The sequence below is a fragment of the Apis cerana genome, linkage group LG6, assembly GCF_029169275.1.
Source record: "Apis cerana isolate GH-2021 linkage group LG6, AcerK_1.0, whole genome shotgun sequence".
In the NCBI taxonomy this organism is placed as follows: Eukaryota; Metazoa; Arthropoda; class Insecta; order Hymenoptera; family Apidae; genus Apis; species Apis cerana.
The window spans coordinates 15,279,566-15,299,340 of NC_083857.1; the positions used below are offsets into that span (position 1 = coordinate 15,279,566).

The following is a 19,775-nucleotide window of genomic DNA, read 5'->3' on the forward strand; positions in this document are numbered from 1 at the left end:
TATATAACTCAAAAATAATCCGTATCAGCGATAATTAATAATCTCATTAATAAGAATTTCAAATTATTAAAATATTAATATTAATATTAATATCAATATCCAAATTATAATATTCGAAATAATATAGTTACTTTATTATATATACAATTTTTCCTAGCGAAAAAAAAGAAAAAAAATTCTTTTCAGAATAAATAATTTTTAACTCTTATCATTATTATAATGTAAAAGTTTTAAAATTTCGTAGAATCATATCTATCAAAACCATACACGCAATATTGGATTCAAAGAAGATAAGAAGCTAATACTTCGTTATTTGATTCATCGTTTTTTATCTTTTGCAAATATTATCCAGGTGATAAAAGCAAGCATGTATACACGAAATTCGGTATTATCGATCGAGCATGTATATTTATTTTCCAATTTTGTTATTACGTGCACAAGGCCACGATACTTTGTGTCGTTCGCACGCAACCAAGCAAAGCCGTACAAGTTCGATCGTTTTTCTAACCTCTGAATAAACATAGGAATTTCTTGGAGGAAAAAAGTTTGTTCGTCAATCGTGTGTGATTATTGCCTGTTGAAATTTATGTTTCTAACTCTAATCTTATCAGTCGATACAGTGAGGTGACTGAATTTCCATTGACTTGATTATCATTTTGAAGAAAATATGAATGGACTTTTCTAATCAAAGTACGTAAATTTTTTTTAAATGGTTATTAATATTTTTATTTTGTATTTTATATTATGTATTTTATAATATGGAAAGAGTTTTTATCGCTTTCTTTGTGTTAAAATTAATTGTGGAACTTCCTAAATTATTGTTCTAAAATGTAGCGATTTTAATATTATAATTCGATTTATATTTTATATTTTGTATTTTATATAACAAAAAATAGTGAAAATGAAAATATTGAAATATTGAAATCTTCTTTTCTTTTTCTTTGATTTATAGAATTTTTAATTTTCTTTTTCTAATTTTAGATTTGTAATAATTTATTCTTTTTCAAGTTTTGTAATCATTCATTCAAAATTTCTTTTAATTTTAAACATAAATCTAAAGATAATTATAATATTTTATTTTATTTTAGATATTATATTTTAGGAATAATTTAATAATTTAATATCTCTACTTACGATTTTGTTTCGAGAACAATTAATCTCTTTGTCTTAAATCAAATAATTAATTTTCGTTTTTCACAACAGAGAATATAAAATTCGATGAATAATCGTAAATAATTTTTAAAAAAATTTGCATAATAAATTTGCGTAAGTTATTTACGTATTAATAAGAAATGGATAGATAGCCATTACGTATAACCTAGAAATGATTCGCAGTTGACATTACAGAACAATGTTCTAAGAAATATTATACGTTCTAATATGATAGAAATATTGGCTCGAAGTCGATCACCTTGACTCAAATAATTTTAATATATATAAATGCTAATGGGGTTTTTCCTTGATATCTGATAGGAAATGAAATTTAAAAAAAGAGAGAAAAATAAGAAATTATTCTTTTATTATACTTTTTAATGTAGTTGTAATGTAAAATAATTAGTAAAAGTAATTTACTAACTGGATTTTGTAAATACTGTTTGTTAATTACAATTATGATTTAATGCTTGAGAGAAATTAATGCATATAGCATATCCAATATTAATTGAAAAGACTATAATCGCTTTAAAAAATAAAAGAAAACTTAATAAAAACATAATTTATTTTTACTTCGTTAAATTTCAGAAAGTATGTAATTAACTTTTTATATATTTGTATAACTAATTTTTGTAGTAAATATAAATTCACGTTTCAGATAATAAATATTTATAATTTTTTTAATTAAAAATCATAATATGAATATTTTCATATATACAATTTTTATGTTTCATCTGATTTTTTTACAATTTTCAATATTTGAATTTTCCAAAAATTGAAATTGTAACTATTTAATTATAAAAACATTTAAATTGAATTGATAGGCACTTAATCTTTCATAGGCAAACAAATTTTTGGTACTTCTTAATTATTTCTTTTCACTGTTATATGCTTGCAAAAATCTAAAATAAAATAAAAATATTTTCAAAAAGATACAAAAATCAAGTTTTATTCCAGATATAAACTCAAAGTTTTAAGTTGCACGAAAAATTATAAATTTCTTTCTTTCTTTAATGATACATTAGCAATCGGAATTACAATTTTATGTGATTTTATATAATCTATGATTATCATAGATTATCATAAATTCTTCCATTTAAAAGATTAAATATCTTATATCTTATTCGAAATAGATCATCCAAAGAATTAAATAATATATAATAAAATAATTAAATAATGTACTTGAATTAAATAATTCAATATATGATACAACTTCATTTATATGATCTCTTCCTATTCGGCATTATTCTCTTGTCGATTAAGAAATTAAGTCATACAATAGAAATCCATCTTTTTTTTATGGCTTATAATTGTACGCTGACATAGAAGCTCATATTTACTTAAAAGATTTCAAACTATATTTTTTATATGTATATATGTATGTATTTACATATATTTTATATAAGATTTATATAAGATCCTCCACGGTATTTATACACATAATAAGAGTTCGAATAAAATTCAGTTAATCAAAATTCAGTTACAAAAAAATTTCTATTATATATAAAATAAAATTTACAGAAACAAAATTCTATCGTAAGTTGAGAAACGCTGATTAGTTCGACGGTGGCGACAACACGCCAAAATATCCGGGATTGTCTTCCGGAACGTAATCTTCTTCTAACTTGGTATATTATCTGACAATAGCGGGTTATGTAACCAACTGACTAATTATCAGTCATTAAGTCGCGTTCCTGGTTGCGTCAGTAACCCATTTGCACGATAGTTCGCGAATAAAAGAGAAATTTCAATGAAGAGTTGAGGAAAGAGGAGGTTTCGAGGTCGCTTAGAACGTGCCATTCTTACGGACGAAACTAGAAACCTTCGAAAAATAAAAAAGAATCGTATAAATGGTGACATTAAAGAAATTTGGTGTGAATGTGACAATTTACGGTATTTTGTCTCTATTAGAGGCGAAATTTTCGCGGTTACAAAACTTCTTTGCGGTATACATAAATAGGATACATAGAATAAATGTCATTCAATTGAGGTTATGTAATGTGTACATAATACAAGTGTATTCCAAGGGTAAGATATTAGCTTAATGGAATTTATTTTTGTGACTGAAGAAATAATAATTATTGAATATCTAATGTTGTATTTTTCAAGATTTTTCATGAATAATTTTTGTAATAAATAGAAGTAATAGAATTAAATTTTGTGAATATAAATGAGGAAAAAAAGCTAAGCTTTTTTTTTTTAATTAGCTGGGAAATTAATACGATTTTTATTTTAATACATATAATCTACTGTCAAAAAAATTTTAAATTAAAGATTCTTTCTTTGTCCATATTTCATAGAGTAATCATATAAAAATATTAACATCACAATTAATTTATAATATTAAATTACCAATATTTTTTACATAAGGAAAAAAAATTTCACGCGCTTCGATTGATCAGATTTCTTCTATGATTTCTTCTCATGTGGTAAATCAATCTTCTTCCTAATTTATGTCGGCTTGATTACGATTCGAAGTAACGTAACGTAACGATTAGTTACGTAAGTACATTTGTTATTTGCAATATTCTTCGGATATCTCTCCGATCTTCTTATTTTATTTTTCCTCATCTGTCATCAATGATATTCCATTAGCTACGACCTCGTAGATCGAATTGCAGAATGCACGTAACAATTCGAACACCGGAAGTTGAGTTGGTGATCTTAATGGCGATTCGTGCGAGTTCAATTTCGTGATTATGAGAAATAATTGAACTCAATTCAATTTTATCGAATGTAATTCATCTTCATCATTTAATATTTTATGTTTCATAATAAGTGTATCGAGAAACAGATTTTTAATTTAATTTAAAATTTAATACGTTAATAAATTTTTTATTTTATTTATTTTATATGTTTGAAATAGATTAAATTTAAAAATTTTAAATTGTATTGGTAATTTTTTTTTTTTGAATGTATCGATATTCCTCGGATAATTTTTATTACATAGTTTTTAGACAGGTAAGATATTGGAAATTTATTTACGCGTAATAATTTTTATAATAGTTTCTTATATGAGGCTGTATAACATTTATTTATGACCGCCAGATATAAAGAAATAGGAAAATGATGCCATGGAATATAATTTAAAACGTCCATTACTGCTAGGTCATGGCCTATATTTCCAAGAGGAACTAATATTTCTTCCAATTTTTTTTCAAAGATATAATCAAGTGGTTAAATAGAAATGTTAATAAAACGGATATCGAACAGATGGTAACTTTGTAACCTCTTATAGAGAGAAATTTCTAAAATCATGAAACATATTTCTCATACATTAAATACATTAATGCTTAGAATTTGGAATTTCGCTTGTAAATTTAAAAAAAAAAAAAATAAAATATTTGAAAAAATTTGAGGTTAAAAATTTTTGAAATTGCCTAGAATAGATATATTATATCGAAAGATGCACATAAATTCTAAAAATACATTATTAATGTTCCAAAAATTAATTTATCCAACTATCACATCAAGTAAAAAAAAAACAAAATTACATAACAAATTAACATTATTCAAAATCCTTTTCAAAAGATTCTTTCCATTTTCCAAAGATTGTTAAAGCACCTACAACATATTCGACAATTAAATATCTTAATTTTGTTAAATTATTTTACATTTTCCATTTTTCACACTGTTTCACGCAATACGTCGTCGTAATTTCACTAATCGATCCAGTTTCGTCGATAAAGCACCAAATTCCATCGTTTTCAAATTTTTTTGCACGAAAACGGACAAATCCTTATAAGAAAACGGTAAAACGGTATCGTGCGTTCTCGCTTGTGTCCCGAATAGCAATGAGCGACATTCACACCGTCTAGTACAACTAGCGCTCTCGACCTTGAACGGTGGAAGATAGTCTCCAAACCAAGTTATGCAATAGTCGCGTTATCAACCCTCAGCTGTTTCCATTCCACTAGTCTAATCACGCGATTTCTCGTGTCAATGAGCATGGAACAATGGACAAGTCTTGTTTAAACTTGTTGTATTCATTGAATGTGTTAATTCTTTATCTAAATCGTTTCTCCGACGTATTTGGAATTAAAATGATTGAATGGAAATTTGTCTTTATCTTTAAATGACAATGTTTTGTTTTTGTTTGAAAGATATTTTTTAATTTAAAAAATTTCTGCTAATAATTCTTATTTTAATTATCAAATACTTTTTTTTATTACATTTCATTATTAAATATACCTTATTTGTTTTTAGTTAATTACATGTTGTGATTAAATTTTTATAAATATGATTAAAGAAGTTAAATAGATTTGCTTTATTCTTCAAATATTACAACTATATTTTGGATATTTTGTTTTTTTTATATCGTGTATTTTTTATATTAAAATAATCAAAAAAAATTCCATAGTCTAATTATAATAAATATACTAGCTTATAAATACCTTTATATATAATTCATTATACACATTCATTATACATTTTATAATTTATACTAAAAATTTTATTACAATTATAATCGATTTCCAACATTAGAATTTTTAACAATATTATTTAATATGTGTATATCTAAATATATTACATAAATGGTTAAAGTCAAACTAACAAAAATATTATATATTTCTATTCAGGTAAAAACATGTTGTAATCTTGATAATTTTAGAAACCAAAAATCCAAACAATCCAAAATTTGATTCCTTCCAATATGTGTAATAATATATAATATAAACTCATTCAGACAAATTCAATCCACTTCAATCTGCGATACTCGTAAAATAAATGATTTCAATTGCTTTCTATTTAATATGAACAGTAGTATCCCAGCTTGAAAAATACAATACGCTATGAAATTCAGTGTGCATGCAACATTCGACCCATTTTAAATTGGCAAATGTCACGTCATACTATCGATCCAATGTGTTATTGCGCTGGTCATGGAATATTCGCTCACCATGTTCGAGATGTCTCTTTCCCAGCAGCGAATGGTCTCGTACAATGCTCAATATGCAAATCTCTCTGAAGAAGGCGCTTCCATGTCCGGTTGGTGTGCAGCTGACATTCGTTCCAGTTGTTCGAAACACTTGTACGCTCTTCGCTTAATTGCGACATCCTTGGAATATATGCGACGTTATCTCTCTCGTGGGTTACTTCATTAACCTCGGCCAATCATACTACACTCTTTATCTCTGTGTGCTCTCTTTGGTTAAAGCTGTTTCTGGTTACAATTTCGAAACGTGTGATAATTGAAGTTTCTAATATTATCTTTGAATTTTAAAAAGAATTCTAGATTCTAGATTTGTGAAAGTGAAATTTTTATTATTCTTTTATTATTCTTTTTGCCAGGTTTAAATAAATTTTTATTATTTTTTGTTAAGCCAATTTTTGGGAAAATTAGAATTTTAATAAAAAATATATTTTAAATTGATATATTTCAAATTTTATTTTTTAAAATCAAAAACTATTAATACAAATTGATTAATTTTCACTATTAATCTAGAAAAGAAAGAGAAGATAATATTACAAAGAACAAATAAGATATTTCAATGTATTTAAAGGAAAGCTTTTTAGTTAAAAAGGAGCAATAAGTTATATGTATTTTTTAAAATCGTCACCCAAATGGTAATCACTTTGATTGAATTGGTGTATATTAATCTGTGTCAAAAGATAGGATGAGAAGACGATTGGAATAGTAACTATGTCGAGACGTAATCGAAGGTTGAAAATGATATGGCAGAAATGAATACGCGTAGATCCTGTTAACAAGGCCTTCGACATTCTCTGCTTTTTTCTTATGGGCCCAGCGAAACTTGTCGCAGTTCCTTGTTGAAGCTGAGCCGGACCTCATTTAGATAAGTTTTCCTTCTTCCAGGCCTTCGTTTCCATCGAAATTTTATTCGTTGATTGACTCATTCGCCGTTCGTATTGTCCCTTAAGACTGGTTACACCGGCATTCTAGACATTGATTGTATTTATGTTTATTCATATTGGGTTATAGGTTATTTGTGTCACGCTTGTTACATATTTATCGTCTGCCTATGATAAACCTGAACAATGGATTTTAATAAATGTAAATTCATTTACCATTTATGAATAGATTTTGAAGTCTTTAATTGTTATCATATTCAGTTGTAAATAAAATGTATCAAATATCTCGCGTATTATTTATGCAAAATTGCAAATTAAAATGCTTCTACTTTTTTTCAGTTTGTTAAAAAATTCTTTTAGCAAAGATAATTATTGATCATACATCAAGAAAGCTATTTAATCTGAAGAAGTATTATACATCACTGTTTAGAAAATATTCTTAGAACATCAAAACAAAAATGTAAGTTAAAATTTATTAAACAATAGAAATTTGCATTAGAGACAAGAATGAAGACAGTGATGAAGAGTTATCTCATTTTATCTTTGCTTATAATTTAATAAATAAATTTCAATATTTGTGCTTATTTTGACCTCTAGAATCAATCTTTTGTAATATTTGTATACTAATTAATTATCATTTAGTAATACTTCAATTCAAACGTTTAATTAAAAAATAAAGTTATATACAAATACTCTTTATATCTACTAATATAATAGGAAATTTAAATATAAGCCAGCATAATGAATTTCTCATAAATATGTTTCTCCAATTGAATTAGCATTTCCATGCCATTGGATGAGTACCTTAGTGTATAGAGGGTGAGTTCATCAGATATATATGTATCATAACAGAGGAATTATTGACCTCATGTTGCCTTAAGGAATCGAGAGAAATGTACATAAACTACAGCCAAAATATCTTCACGATGTCCCTTCCTTTCTTCATGGTGTTCCTCGTAAGGCTTCCATTGTCCTCTTCGTAACTGACCATTTTGCGTTTCAGTATACCTTATGTCGTGGAGTACCGCTTGTTACGAGGTGAATAATGGTCACGTGCCGGTGGTAAATTAAATTTGTCGATAAATCATGCAGATAAGGAAAAGTATGCGCAAGGAATGGCAAAACGTTCATTTGTTTGATGCTCGGTTATTGTGTATTTCTTAAATGCTGAATCAAAATGTAAATAGCGTCATAACGAATAAATATAAATAGATTGTGGGTGATTTCAGTGAAAATTTAGCTTTTTGGATTGGATACTTACTGTAAGTAGTTGTCCAAATTGTATTGTTATAATAGAAATAGTAAATATACGTGTTTCATTGTTTCATTAAATATTTAAATTGTTAAAATAATGGAAAAACCTAAAATGTTATTGTGATACATTAGATTATATTTTGTGTAAGTTTACATGATTCATAAGTACATACCTTAACATAAAGGCTTTCAAACTCGAGTGTAAAATTAAGTTATCCCTTGTGTCATTACATGACATTGCAAATTTATACAAATTACAAAGGAGTCATAAAGTATCGAAGCATGAACCATTCTATTTCTGTCAACCTTCGTACCGGCTATAAAACGGAAGTTTTATCTTTGAAATTATTTCCATTCCGGAATTTCCGCTCTCTATCACCGACCTCATAAAACACATTTTCAATATTTCAAGTGTACGATTAGATTAATTTAATGGTTCTCAGTTTATAGGCATCACAATCCAAAAATGTTGTTATTTTTAACATTTAATCATATTCCAAGAATATCAGGATTATATTCGGCAACTACTCAAAGGTTATTAAACGCACGTTAGTTTGTTAAATTTTTCTTACCTTGCATAAGAGAGAGAAAGAAAGGAAATCGCGAAAAAACATTAGAAAACAATAAATTAATTACTTAATTCTCGAGTCAGGATCAAGGATTGATAATCCACTGGAAGAAAAAGCGCTCGAGCCATGGAACAGGTGTTAGTCAGTAGCACGTGTTCTCCTGCGAGCACGTTGACGCGCAGGTTTTCGAGATTGAAGAGGAGAAAGAAGAGAGGGAGAGAAGACCGTGGTGTTCCAGAGCAGTGATTCCGGTCAGCCGGAATAGCGGTACTCGGTCGGCCGTACATCTTCTCGTTCTCCAATTATTACGCCGGTTTCCGCGGCGCGCGCACTTGCGCTTTGTCGCGAAAGCGGAAGAAACCTGCGCGCGCAGGATACGTTTCGATAAAATCGTTTCAGTTTTTACTTCTCTACCGCCATCTCTCGTTGTTTCTCTCGTTACCTCCGTTACCATTATCGCATCTCTGTGTAATTTAGTGGAACTCATTGCTGGATTTTTTTCTTTCTCGTCTCGTGACAAGAGGGAGAAGGAGAAATTGGTAGAAGAATCTTTACGGTTAAGATCGTACATATGTTTATTATTCCTGCTCGTGAAATTCGAGATATTGATCGGTCTGGAATTTTCCGTTCTTCCCAAGAATTTTTACACTGTTCCTGAAAGTATAACGAGGAAGGAGTGTTAAAACGTATTTGTACAGTGTAAACATATATGAGTGTAATTGGAACGAGTGAAAGGGCAATTTGGGAAAGGGGGCAATGGAAAATGTAAAAATGTTTTGATCGTGTAATTGGTGAGTGAGCTTCATATATGAATTTCGTGTGGTTCGATTTAATTTAATTTATATTATCATATTTTTGTAACGATTACAATCATTTATATCGAGAGAAAGAATTAAAAAGAATTTCTTTTTATATTTATAATATGACAAAAATTATACAAATTAAAGAGAACGATATGAAAATAAAAAATAAAATTATATAGAATTTCATATGAAATGATTATATAAATTATTATTTAAAGATTTGAAATTACTCTCTTTATAAAAAAAAAAAGGACAAGAATTTTTAACCATGTCCGATTTTCCAATCATGCTTCATTTAACATGAAGTCGTAAAAATTATTAATGTTACGCTTTGGCGAAACATACGAAATAACTGTCTTTACCGAATATGCGTAAAATAATCGTAAAAATTTCAAATTAAAACATTAAAGATATAATTGAAGATAATTTTACAGATTATCAATATTGTTTTCTTGTAAATTATTTTTATTTATTTTGATAATCGATGCAATAATTTTTAATTTGCTCTAATTATTATTATCATTATGATGCTTACGGTACTTTCTTGATAAGTATTTATATCAAGAATTAATATATTATTCGAATAAATTTCTTTTTAGAAATTTCATATAATAAAACAAATTATAGAAAAAGAAACTAAAGACAGTTATGCGTATTAAATATAGTTACTCACAAAAGTCTTCGTACACTTTATAGAAATATCATTACATATCGTATATCATTTTCTTATTAAACATATAATTTTACGGTAAAATTTTACATTATTTTTATAGAGCGTGTCTTTTTTAATTGCATTATTCTCAAGATAAAAGAAAAAGAAGCTAATTTCAAATAATCAAAACATATTTTCTTTTGTTCAATCAACAAATACAGTTAACACATACCTCATTTATTTGCCAGCAACACGTTCGAAACTCGCGCGCCAAACAAAGCATACGAAATACATATATATATATATATATATATATATATATATATTTGTAGTATTTACGTTCGTTTAAATCCAAGAAGCGAGAGACAAAAACAGATTAAAACAAAATAGAAGAAAAGAAAAAAAAACGAAATGTGAATCTTCTGGAAGCTCAACGATGCGCGGCGGTGCGACGTTACTGCTGCATCGTTTATGAATGCGATTCCCGAGAAGCGTGTAGCGGCGCTGCAGCTGCGCCGGATAGTTGGTAAGGCATGTGCGCCGAGTAACGGCTAATTGGCCACCTTTCCTCTCCGAGAGCAGAGAGGCCCGGTCTCTCTCGTGGCCCGACTCTCGTGCCAGTTTTGTTCGTTCTGTCGTGCGGTTTGTATCGAGAGAGTAGAGTAAGGATCCAGTACCACAGACCGAAGAACCATGGAGCGTTGTTCGCGCGCTTCGAAACGAGGACGTTTCCTTTGATACCGCGTGACTGTCGCGTCCTTTCTTCGCGTTGTTCGTATTTCACGATTTTCTTCGAAATCCACCTCAGTGTGTTTTCGTGTGTCAAGATTCAAAGATTGTACAAATTCGTTAATCACAAAGTACGTTATTGTGATTTCTCTTGTTACGAAAGGATCGTTGTTTCTGTTTCGTAGGACGACGTGTACAAGGGGCTTGAAGTTTGCGGTGAGTTTACGTACTTTTTCTTTTTAAGTTGGATTTGCACGAGGGTTCGCGATTGGACGAGGGAGATACGATAGGAATGTTGGTATTGGAGGGACGAGTTTTAGAGGTTCTGTTGCGGTTCGATGACTTAAACTGGGAAGTGAATCGGAAGTAATTCGATGCTTTTGAAGTGAAATATATTTTAGGATATTTGTGCGAGTTCTTATTGACAGGATTATTTTTTATTCGATGAGAAATTGATACGAAATAAATCAAAACATGGTTTCGGATGGTGTTTGGATTTGTCTTGAATGTATTGTTAGAATATTTTATTAGCAAATCGAATTTTTGATATAGAGAATATCGGCAATTTTGAATTTGGAAAACGGATTTTAGATTTTTCCATCTGATAATAAATGTAAAAAATGTAAAAAAAATAATATTTTCAAATAAAAAAAGACTAACTTTGATTAATGTTGATCAAGGTAATTTAATAAAGAAATTTTTTTATTTCTAAAATAAAATTAGAAAAAATTATATAAGTTTTATTCTAGATTAACTTTTTAATACAAGTTTTCAATAATATATTATTATAATGATATTGTCATTAATAAACACAAGAAATTATTAATAAATGATAAAAATTTATTCGAACTATTCCGAATTAATACATTTATAAAATCCGATGATGAACTATAAAAACGAAAGGTGTCGAGCAAGAATTAAATACAAGTCTGATAAAATATTCCTGGTTTTCTTATTATTAATGTTTGCTGACTTATTATTTTTTTGTTGCAATGAAATGCGGGAATCACGAGACTTTGATTTACGTAACTTAATCATTATTTTTTTGTACCGCATTTATAACTTTTCCGTTCTATCTATCCATTCCATTTTCATGATTTTTAACTTATTAGCTTATATATATATATATATAAATAATAGCAATTTCATTTTAAAAAATGCAATATGCATATGCAAATAAATTTGACAAAAAAAATTTTTTTTTAATAAATATCGATATTATCGCGTAAAACAGGATAAATTATATCCTATTTCCAAGCTACTTTAAATTACTTTATCCATACACTTTGCATACATAGTTATAATACTCTTTCGAAAGACGTAAAAGCTTGCAATTAACGCGAATAAACCCATTAATTAAATTCGCCGTTCTGCACGCAGGTTTCGTTCAAGTTTCGATTCGTTTCGGATATTTAAATGCTTATCTTTCCAAAAGTGGCGTTTTCATTTACCACGCTTGCAATATCGAAATGATTTACGATTGACGAGTTTTACTTTTTTCTCTGTCGAGTGCATCGAAGCTTAACAATGTCAATCGCCTCTTTCCAATCGACGATTCGCAATTTCACCTTTTCGATGGCTACTTGCGGTCATTGTATCATCTTGTGCTCATACCCGGATTAAACTAATCTCTTAAAACTTTTGGAATATTTCTTCCACTCATAAAAAGGCATAAAAACATATTTTTCCTCTTTTATGACCCCTGACAATTACATTTCTGGACCTTTCATGAAATTTTGATTTACGACCTGGGCTTTTCTTTAAATGCTTTGGTCAAAAATCTGAAAAAATGTTAGAATATTAAAATCTTTATTATATTGTTTATCCAGTCAAATGCTCGTCAATAAAAATCAATTTTTGAATTTCATATTCTTTCTTTCTTCCGTATACGACAAATTATTTGGAGAAAATTAATTTCGAATATTATGTATACTTGGATATCTTATTTAATTCAATGAATTAATAAATAATTATATCTTCAAAATTTTCATCACTTTGAATTAAAACCCGTTCAAGCCCCCTTATTATATTAATTCTTCATTGCTCGTGATCGTAAAAATTATCGTCCAATTCTTTTTTTCATCCCAGTGCAACACTATTCTGTCGCAAGTGTCTACGATCGGATCTATAAGAACGCAGTGGTTCTAACTAGCCCCACCGTTGATTAGACGTCGGGCGAGGGAGAAATTCAGGCTTAATTGCCCGCGGAACAAGATTCTGAGCGTGCGTTAACGACGAGGTTAACGAGGAGCCGTAGTGGTTTAAAAAAGTAACGAGGCCTGAGCGAGCAACCGAGGCTTAATCGGGTGGATAATTTCGGGTTGCAAGCGGATTCAAGCGCGAGAACAGCTGGTCCTTTCCAGAAGGAATTCCAAATTGCGGAAATATATAGGGTATATCGTTGAATACGATGATGAGAAAGAAACGTATACGTATTACGCTTTGTGGTATATAGGGTGGATTAAAAATTTTGGGTGTATTAATAATAGAAAAGGGGAGTTAAAATTTAAATAAAAGAAATTATAGATTATTATTATATTTTATATGATATATATATATAGGGTGGGCAAAAAATTTTAATATAATTCAAAAAGGAATTATTCTTTTTGCATTAAGAAATAAAGAGGTTATATTTTATACCATGTGATATATAGGTTTGAAATTTTGTAATAATTGAAATTCTGTATTAAAAAATAAAGAAAGAAATTATATTTTCAGATTATTATTACATTTTATATAATATGATATATAGGATGGGCTGAAAAATATAGTATAATTGAAACAGGAATAATTTTGCTTGTTAAGAAGTAAAGAGATTACACTTTGTACAATATGATATATAGTGGATTAAAAATTTTGGGTATAATAATAATAGAAAAGGGGAGTTAAAATTTAAATAAAAGAAATTACAGATTATTATTATATTTTATATGATATGGTATATATATATATAGGGTGGGCAGAAAATTTTAATATAATTCAAAAAGGAATTATTCTTTTTGCATTAAGAAATAAAGAGGTTATATTTTATACCATGTGATATATAGGTTTGAAATTTTGTAATAATTGAAATTCTGTATTAAAAAATAAATAAAGAAATTATACTTTCAGATTATTATTACATTTTATATGATATGATATATAGGATGGGCTGAAAAATATAGTATAATTGAAAAAGGAATAATTTTGCTTGTTGAGAAGTAAAGAGGTTATACTTTGTACAATATGATATATAGTGGATTAAAAATTTTGGGTATAATAATAATAAAAAAGGGGAGTTAAAATTTAAATAAAAGAAATTATAGATTATTATTATATTTTATATGATATAGTATATATATATATATAGGGTGGGCAGAAAATTTTAATATAATTCAAAAAGGAATTATTCTTTTTGCATTAAGAAATAAAGAGGTTATATTTTATACCATGTGATATATAGGTTTGAAATTTTGTAATAATTGAAATTCTGTATTAAAAAATAAATAAAGAAATTATACTTTCAGATTATTATTACATTTTATGATATTTTATATATAGAATGGGCTGAAAAAAGTAAATAAAAATAATTGAAAAAGGAATTATTTTGCTTGTTAAGAAGTAAAGAAGTTACACTTTGTACGATATGATATACAGGGTGGATTGGAAATTTTGATATATATTTTAATAGTCAAAAAGGAGATTCTGTATTATAAATAAAGAAATTATATTTTCAGATTATTATTATAACACATAACACGATATATAAAGTGGATAAAAAATTACAGTGTAATTCTTTTTGGTTTAAACAAAGAAATACAATTTAACAATGGAGGATTATCTAGATTTATAACCCCCGAGTAGTACCGAAATATATCTCTTTATATTCATATTTGTAATTCGTCATTTTTAATTGAATAAACCTCGATCCAATTGATCGATTTTACAAAATATAATAAATTCCTCCCTTTTTTACCGGTATATATATATATTTGTCCTCGATTATTGAATACACATTTTTGTTCTCCAAGATGTTTTCCCTCCATTTTATCCTCTGAATTTATCAATGCACGAGAACACCTGTTCCATGTATCTCAAACGGTGGCAAAAAATCGAGTAAAATTACAAACAATTGTACGTCTCGCATCCGTCTCATTATACTCACATTCTCAACAATCGTGCTGGCTTGTTTCACTTATCGCTGCGAAGCGGTGAGCTCATAGGGCAGACAGATGTTATTACTGCACACGTTGTAATTAGACGTGTCCACCTTAACGTTCATCGCAGCCCGACACGCGTAAAAACATTATTATTCCCGTTATAAATCAACTTTTTCAACGCATAATTTTTCCACAACATTCGAAGAGTTAAGAATCGCGCGAAAAAAAAAAAGGGTTCGAACTTGCTCGAAGTTGAATCCTCTTAATGAAAGTGTTAGAAAATTGAATTTAAAAGTTTAAAAAGAGACGCTTAAGAGGAAATAAATGATACGATGGAGCGTCGATTATATAAATTGTAGTATATTGGGGGAGATTAGGTCTATTTGGATGAATTGGATAATGTGTAAGGAAGGATTGTAGAAAATTTTAAATATGAATGTAATAAGAGACATTATATTTGCATTAATTAATCTTTTGAGGACGTTGGCTTAAATATTCCTGTTTGAATAATTAAACTTTCGAATAAAACTTTATATAATTGAGGATTGGATAAGCTATGTTTAGATGATTGAATTATCCATATTTGGGTAATTGACGTTTGGATAATCGATATTTAAGTAATTCACATTTGAATAATGTTTGGATAATCAATGTTTAGTGATTTATGTTTGGATAATTAGTGTTAATTCCGGATAATGACGATAATCCATGTTTGGATAATGGATATTTAAATAACTTTAGATCTAGAATTTATATTTGGATAATTGACATTTAAGTTTCATCCATTTTGGATGATTCATTCATATTTGAATAATTTTTATATTTTATATATTTTATTATTTTATATTTTTCATATTTTAGTAATCCACATTTTATATTTGAATAAATAACGTTTAAATAATTGCACATTTGCATAATTATTATTTGGATAATTGACATTTAAGTAATCCATGTTTAGGTAATTCATATTTGAACAATTTTTATATTTTATATATTTTAGTAATCCACATTTGAACAATTTATATTTGGATAAATAACGTTTAAATAATTGCACATTTGCATAATTATTATTTGGATAATTGACATTTAAGTAATCCATCTTTGGGTAATTCATATTTGAACAATTTTTATATTTTATATATTTTAGTAATCCACATTTGAACAATTTATATTTGGATAAATAACGTTTAAATAATTGCACATTTACATAATTATTATTTGAATAATTGACATTTAAGTAATCCATGTTTGAGTAATTCATATTTGAACAATTTTTATATTTTATATATTTTATTTTATATTTTAGTAATCATTTGAACAATTTATATTTGGATAAATAACGTTTAAATAATTGCACATTTCCATAATTGTTATTTCGATAATTTGTATTTGGATAATTAATTTGAATGTTTGGATAATTCTTATTTGAATAATCAATATTTGGATGATAAAAACATTCTATTGTATGATGTGAAGATAGGTAGAAAAAACGATAAATTTGCCAGGCATCATTTGTCATATCATTGTTCCATTTAAATTGAACCAACTACATTATCATTGCACTGATTCTTCTATTTGGTGTTATTAACCGCCTACAGCCATCATTGACAGTGTCATTATTCTTGGTGTTTAGAAAGTGAAGGATCAATTATCTGAAACAATAGTCTTAGATTTAGACATTTATATCACTGTAAGATATTCTCCTTCTGTATATTTATTTTCCAAAAAAATAAAATAAATATAAATATTGTCGACGAATATTCAACAAATTCAATCCGTTGAAAAAATCTATGAAATTTCCACACAGTGAACAAAATTCTTCTTCTAAGCAAAATACATTTCATCTTTTTTTATGTAATTTTCGTTTTCGCATTACGAAAGTGCGAAAAATTTGAATTATAGCCTTCGTTTATTGCTTGGTGTAGCAATAAGTTTTGTAAATAAAAATAGATAAAATAAAAAAAAACTCGCAATATACACATACCATTCTTGAGAATAGTATAAATTAATAGCATAAATTATATTTAGAGACTTTAAAACATGATTGAATCATCGTCAAATATTGACAGTATAATAGCTAATTTCATTTTCTTTATAGATTCTCGAATCATTCATCTCCAAGAAAAAGTCATCCGTTCCCGTCTTACTAAATTAATACTAAATTTTACTTTATTTTAATTTCGAATTTTATTAAATTCAATGAAAAATTAATATTCAAAATTTTCCACAATTTTTAATTACAATAATTTTCAAGTCGAATAACGACTCATGTTTAAAACTCTCTTTAAGAGATAAAGAATAAATTAATTAAAAAAAAAAAAGGAGTCAAATATCTCTCTACCATATACAGATATAAAGTTTAAATCGAATCACCCTCTAAAAAAAATTCCAATAAAAAAAGCAATATTCGACCGCGAAATGAATCGTAGGGATAAAAGGTATTTTTCAATTCGAAACGAATCCCTTCATTTCCCTTTCGAATCTGTTCCAGATCCCCCCGAGTCGGAGGGCCCCTCTCGCAGTCGTTAGCGATGATTCCGCCAACGATGCACGGTCATGAATTCAATCAACCCCTGTCGAGGGTGGTTATGGTCCGTAAAACGGATCAAAGGACTTTCAGTAAGGGAAGGAGGGGCGGGGAGCCTCTGCTGGAAACGGTTACCAGGGAGACCGTCGAGCTTTTCAACGGGGGACGCGCCGAGAGGAAATACACGTCCGAGACGAGAGATATCGTCACGCCCAAGTCGAACAGGTATGTGTATGTATGTGTGTTCATTTTCTCTTGATTACTTGGATTGAAAGGGAAAAACACGGAGAAAGAAAATCTGAAGACTTTCTGAAAATGCAAATGAAGTGGTGCGTTCGACATGTGTACACAAAAAGAGACGTTTCGTTTTCTGTGACACTTAACTGGCAAAAAAAGTTAAGGAAACTTGTTGGTCTTGTTATTAAATTTATCGACGGTGGCTAGGTGCTTCTATGTAAATAGTTTACTTTATCGGTAACAATGAACGCGAGAATTCTTCATGATCGGTAACAGAATAGAAAACATGAAAATTTTTGTTATTCGTATCGAATGTATTAACATATTCGAGACCATGGCAAAAATTGAAGAAAATTAATATCCTTGGTCGGGAGAAACAATCGTAAAACAATTAAAAATGTAACGAAATCTAAAATTCTGTACAGAATATAACGTTAACATTTTATATTGAACGCAAAAAATAAGCTGGATATAAGGAAAATTTTTGTTTATCTTTCACTTTTTTTAGAAAAATTTATGATGAGCGTACGCGTCAATTGCCATAAAATAGGAAATTTTCATGACTCATGGCATATATTGTAGTCTCGAATGTGTTAAACGACCGGTTATTTAATTTATAGTTCATAAACAATTCACAATAATTTATATTAATTTATATATTTAAGTGTTAAAAAATATAATAATGCTAACTTGAATGTTCGAATACGGATTTAAGTGGGGAGAAATGATTTCTGCGAATTCAATCGAAACAAGAAATGAATATGAGTGAGATATCGATACTCGGTAAACTCGAGACTCAAACCGCAAAGCATCAAATGTTTAGTCCGACACGGTGGAAGACGATTGCAAGCATTCTAAGAATTGGTATGGAGTTTAAGTGAGCAAAAATGTTGATGATTAAATGGACAATATTATAATCGTTTATTTATATTTTTTATCTTTTGACATATATAAGTTAAAATTAAAAATAACGAAATAAATTATTCATCAAAAAGCAATATATTTGCATAAATAAAGATAAAAAATATATGAAAAAAATTTACGAATGATTAAGTTTGTTTCTTTACTTTTGTGATCATCTTGTTTGATATAGATTTGAAGAGCTATATTAATATAAGTGAGCCACTAGATGGCTCTTGAAAATGCAATGTTGAACGTACCACTTGATTTGGGTAAGAGTTTGGAATATGTAATTGATCGTTGTTGATGATTTTATTTTTTTCTCTTGATTTGTTTCGTTTTTGTTATTTTTTTTTGTAAAAAGTTTGGAGTTTTTATTGGAGAATTTTTGGATGTACAATCGAATTTGTGTAACTCGAAAAATTTTATAAAATTAGAATTTTATTTATTACATGTTTTTCTGCATTGTAAAAACTTTTACATATAACTTTTTTTATTTGAATTTAATATAATCTTCTATTAATCTCTTTTATATGATATTTAAAAATCAAAATTCACCTAGAAATGAAACTTTTCATATATATATATATATATATATATATTTTAGAATTTAAAATATGTATTACAATCTTTCTTTGAAATTTGAGTTACCAAAGTTCGACTGTACGTATCAAGTACATTGTTCTGAACAAGTAGAGGATTCTACTAAATGAATTCTCTTAAATGAATTGTTTTTAAGTTAACAAATTTTGTTATTAGCATGTGTAATTTGGAATGGGAAATAATTATTGAATGTCGTAAAACGTTATTCGTTAAAAATTACTCATATACAAAAATTTCTCTATTATATATCATTCATTGAATTTATACCAGTTAATAACAATAAATACATAAAATACATACATAATATAAAATTTGTCAAATTCATAATGTAAAATATAATTCCATAATTTTGAATCCAATTTGTGATATTCAATACATATACGCTATATTCGTAAC

At 27.8% G+C, this 19,775-nt stretch overlaps 1 protein-coding gene and 1 long non-coding RNA gene across 20 annotated transcripts in view; one reads left to right on the forward strand and one right to left on the reverse strand.

The window, feature by feature from the left end:
- The window catches only part of LOC107999655 (uncharacterized), a 46,286-nt gene extending 35,092 nt beyond the window's left edge, over positions 1-11,194 (reverse strand). For 5 of the 10 annotated variants that reach the window (XR_009830343.1, XR_009830346.1, XR_009830344.1 and 2 more), the window contains exons 1-4: positions 10,477-11,194; positions 8,394-9,443; positions 8,228-8,327; positions 6,053-8,133 (exon numbers count right to left, since the gene is read on the reverse strand). This is a non-coding gene — a long non-coding RNA (uncharacterized LOC107999655). Of the gene's footprint in view, positions 1-2,073; positions 2,975-3,504; positions 8,134-8,227; positions 9,444-10,476 lie in introns of those variants that run through there. The other 5 variants (XR_009830339.1, XR_003698078.2, XR_009830345.1 and 2 more) reach the window with 5 other exon arrangements.
- The window catches only part of LOC107999649 (uncharacterized), a 70,731-nt gene that overhangs the window by 38,802 nt on the left and 12,154 nt on the right, over positions 1-19,775 (forward strand). For 8 of the 10 annotated variants that reach the window (XM_017059624.3, XM_062076707.1, XM_062076708.1 and 5 more), the window contains one exon: positions 17,604-17,864. In XM_017059624.3, the coding sequence (XP_016915113.2) occupies positions 17,604-17,864 (261 nt within the window). Of the gene's footprint in view, positions 1-470; positions 691-9,558; positions 9,581-17,603; positions 17,865-19,775 lie in introns of those variants that run through there. The other 2 variants (XM_017059632.3, XM_017059631.2) reach the window with 2 other exon arrangements.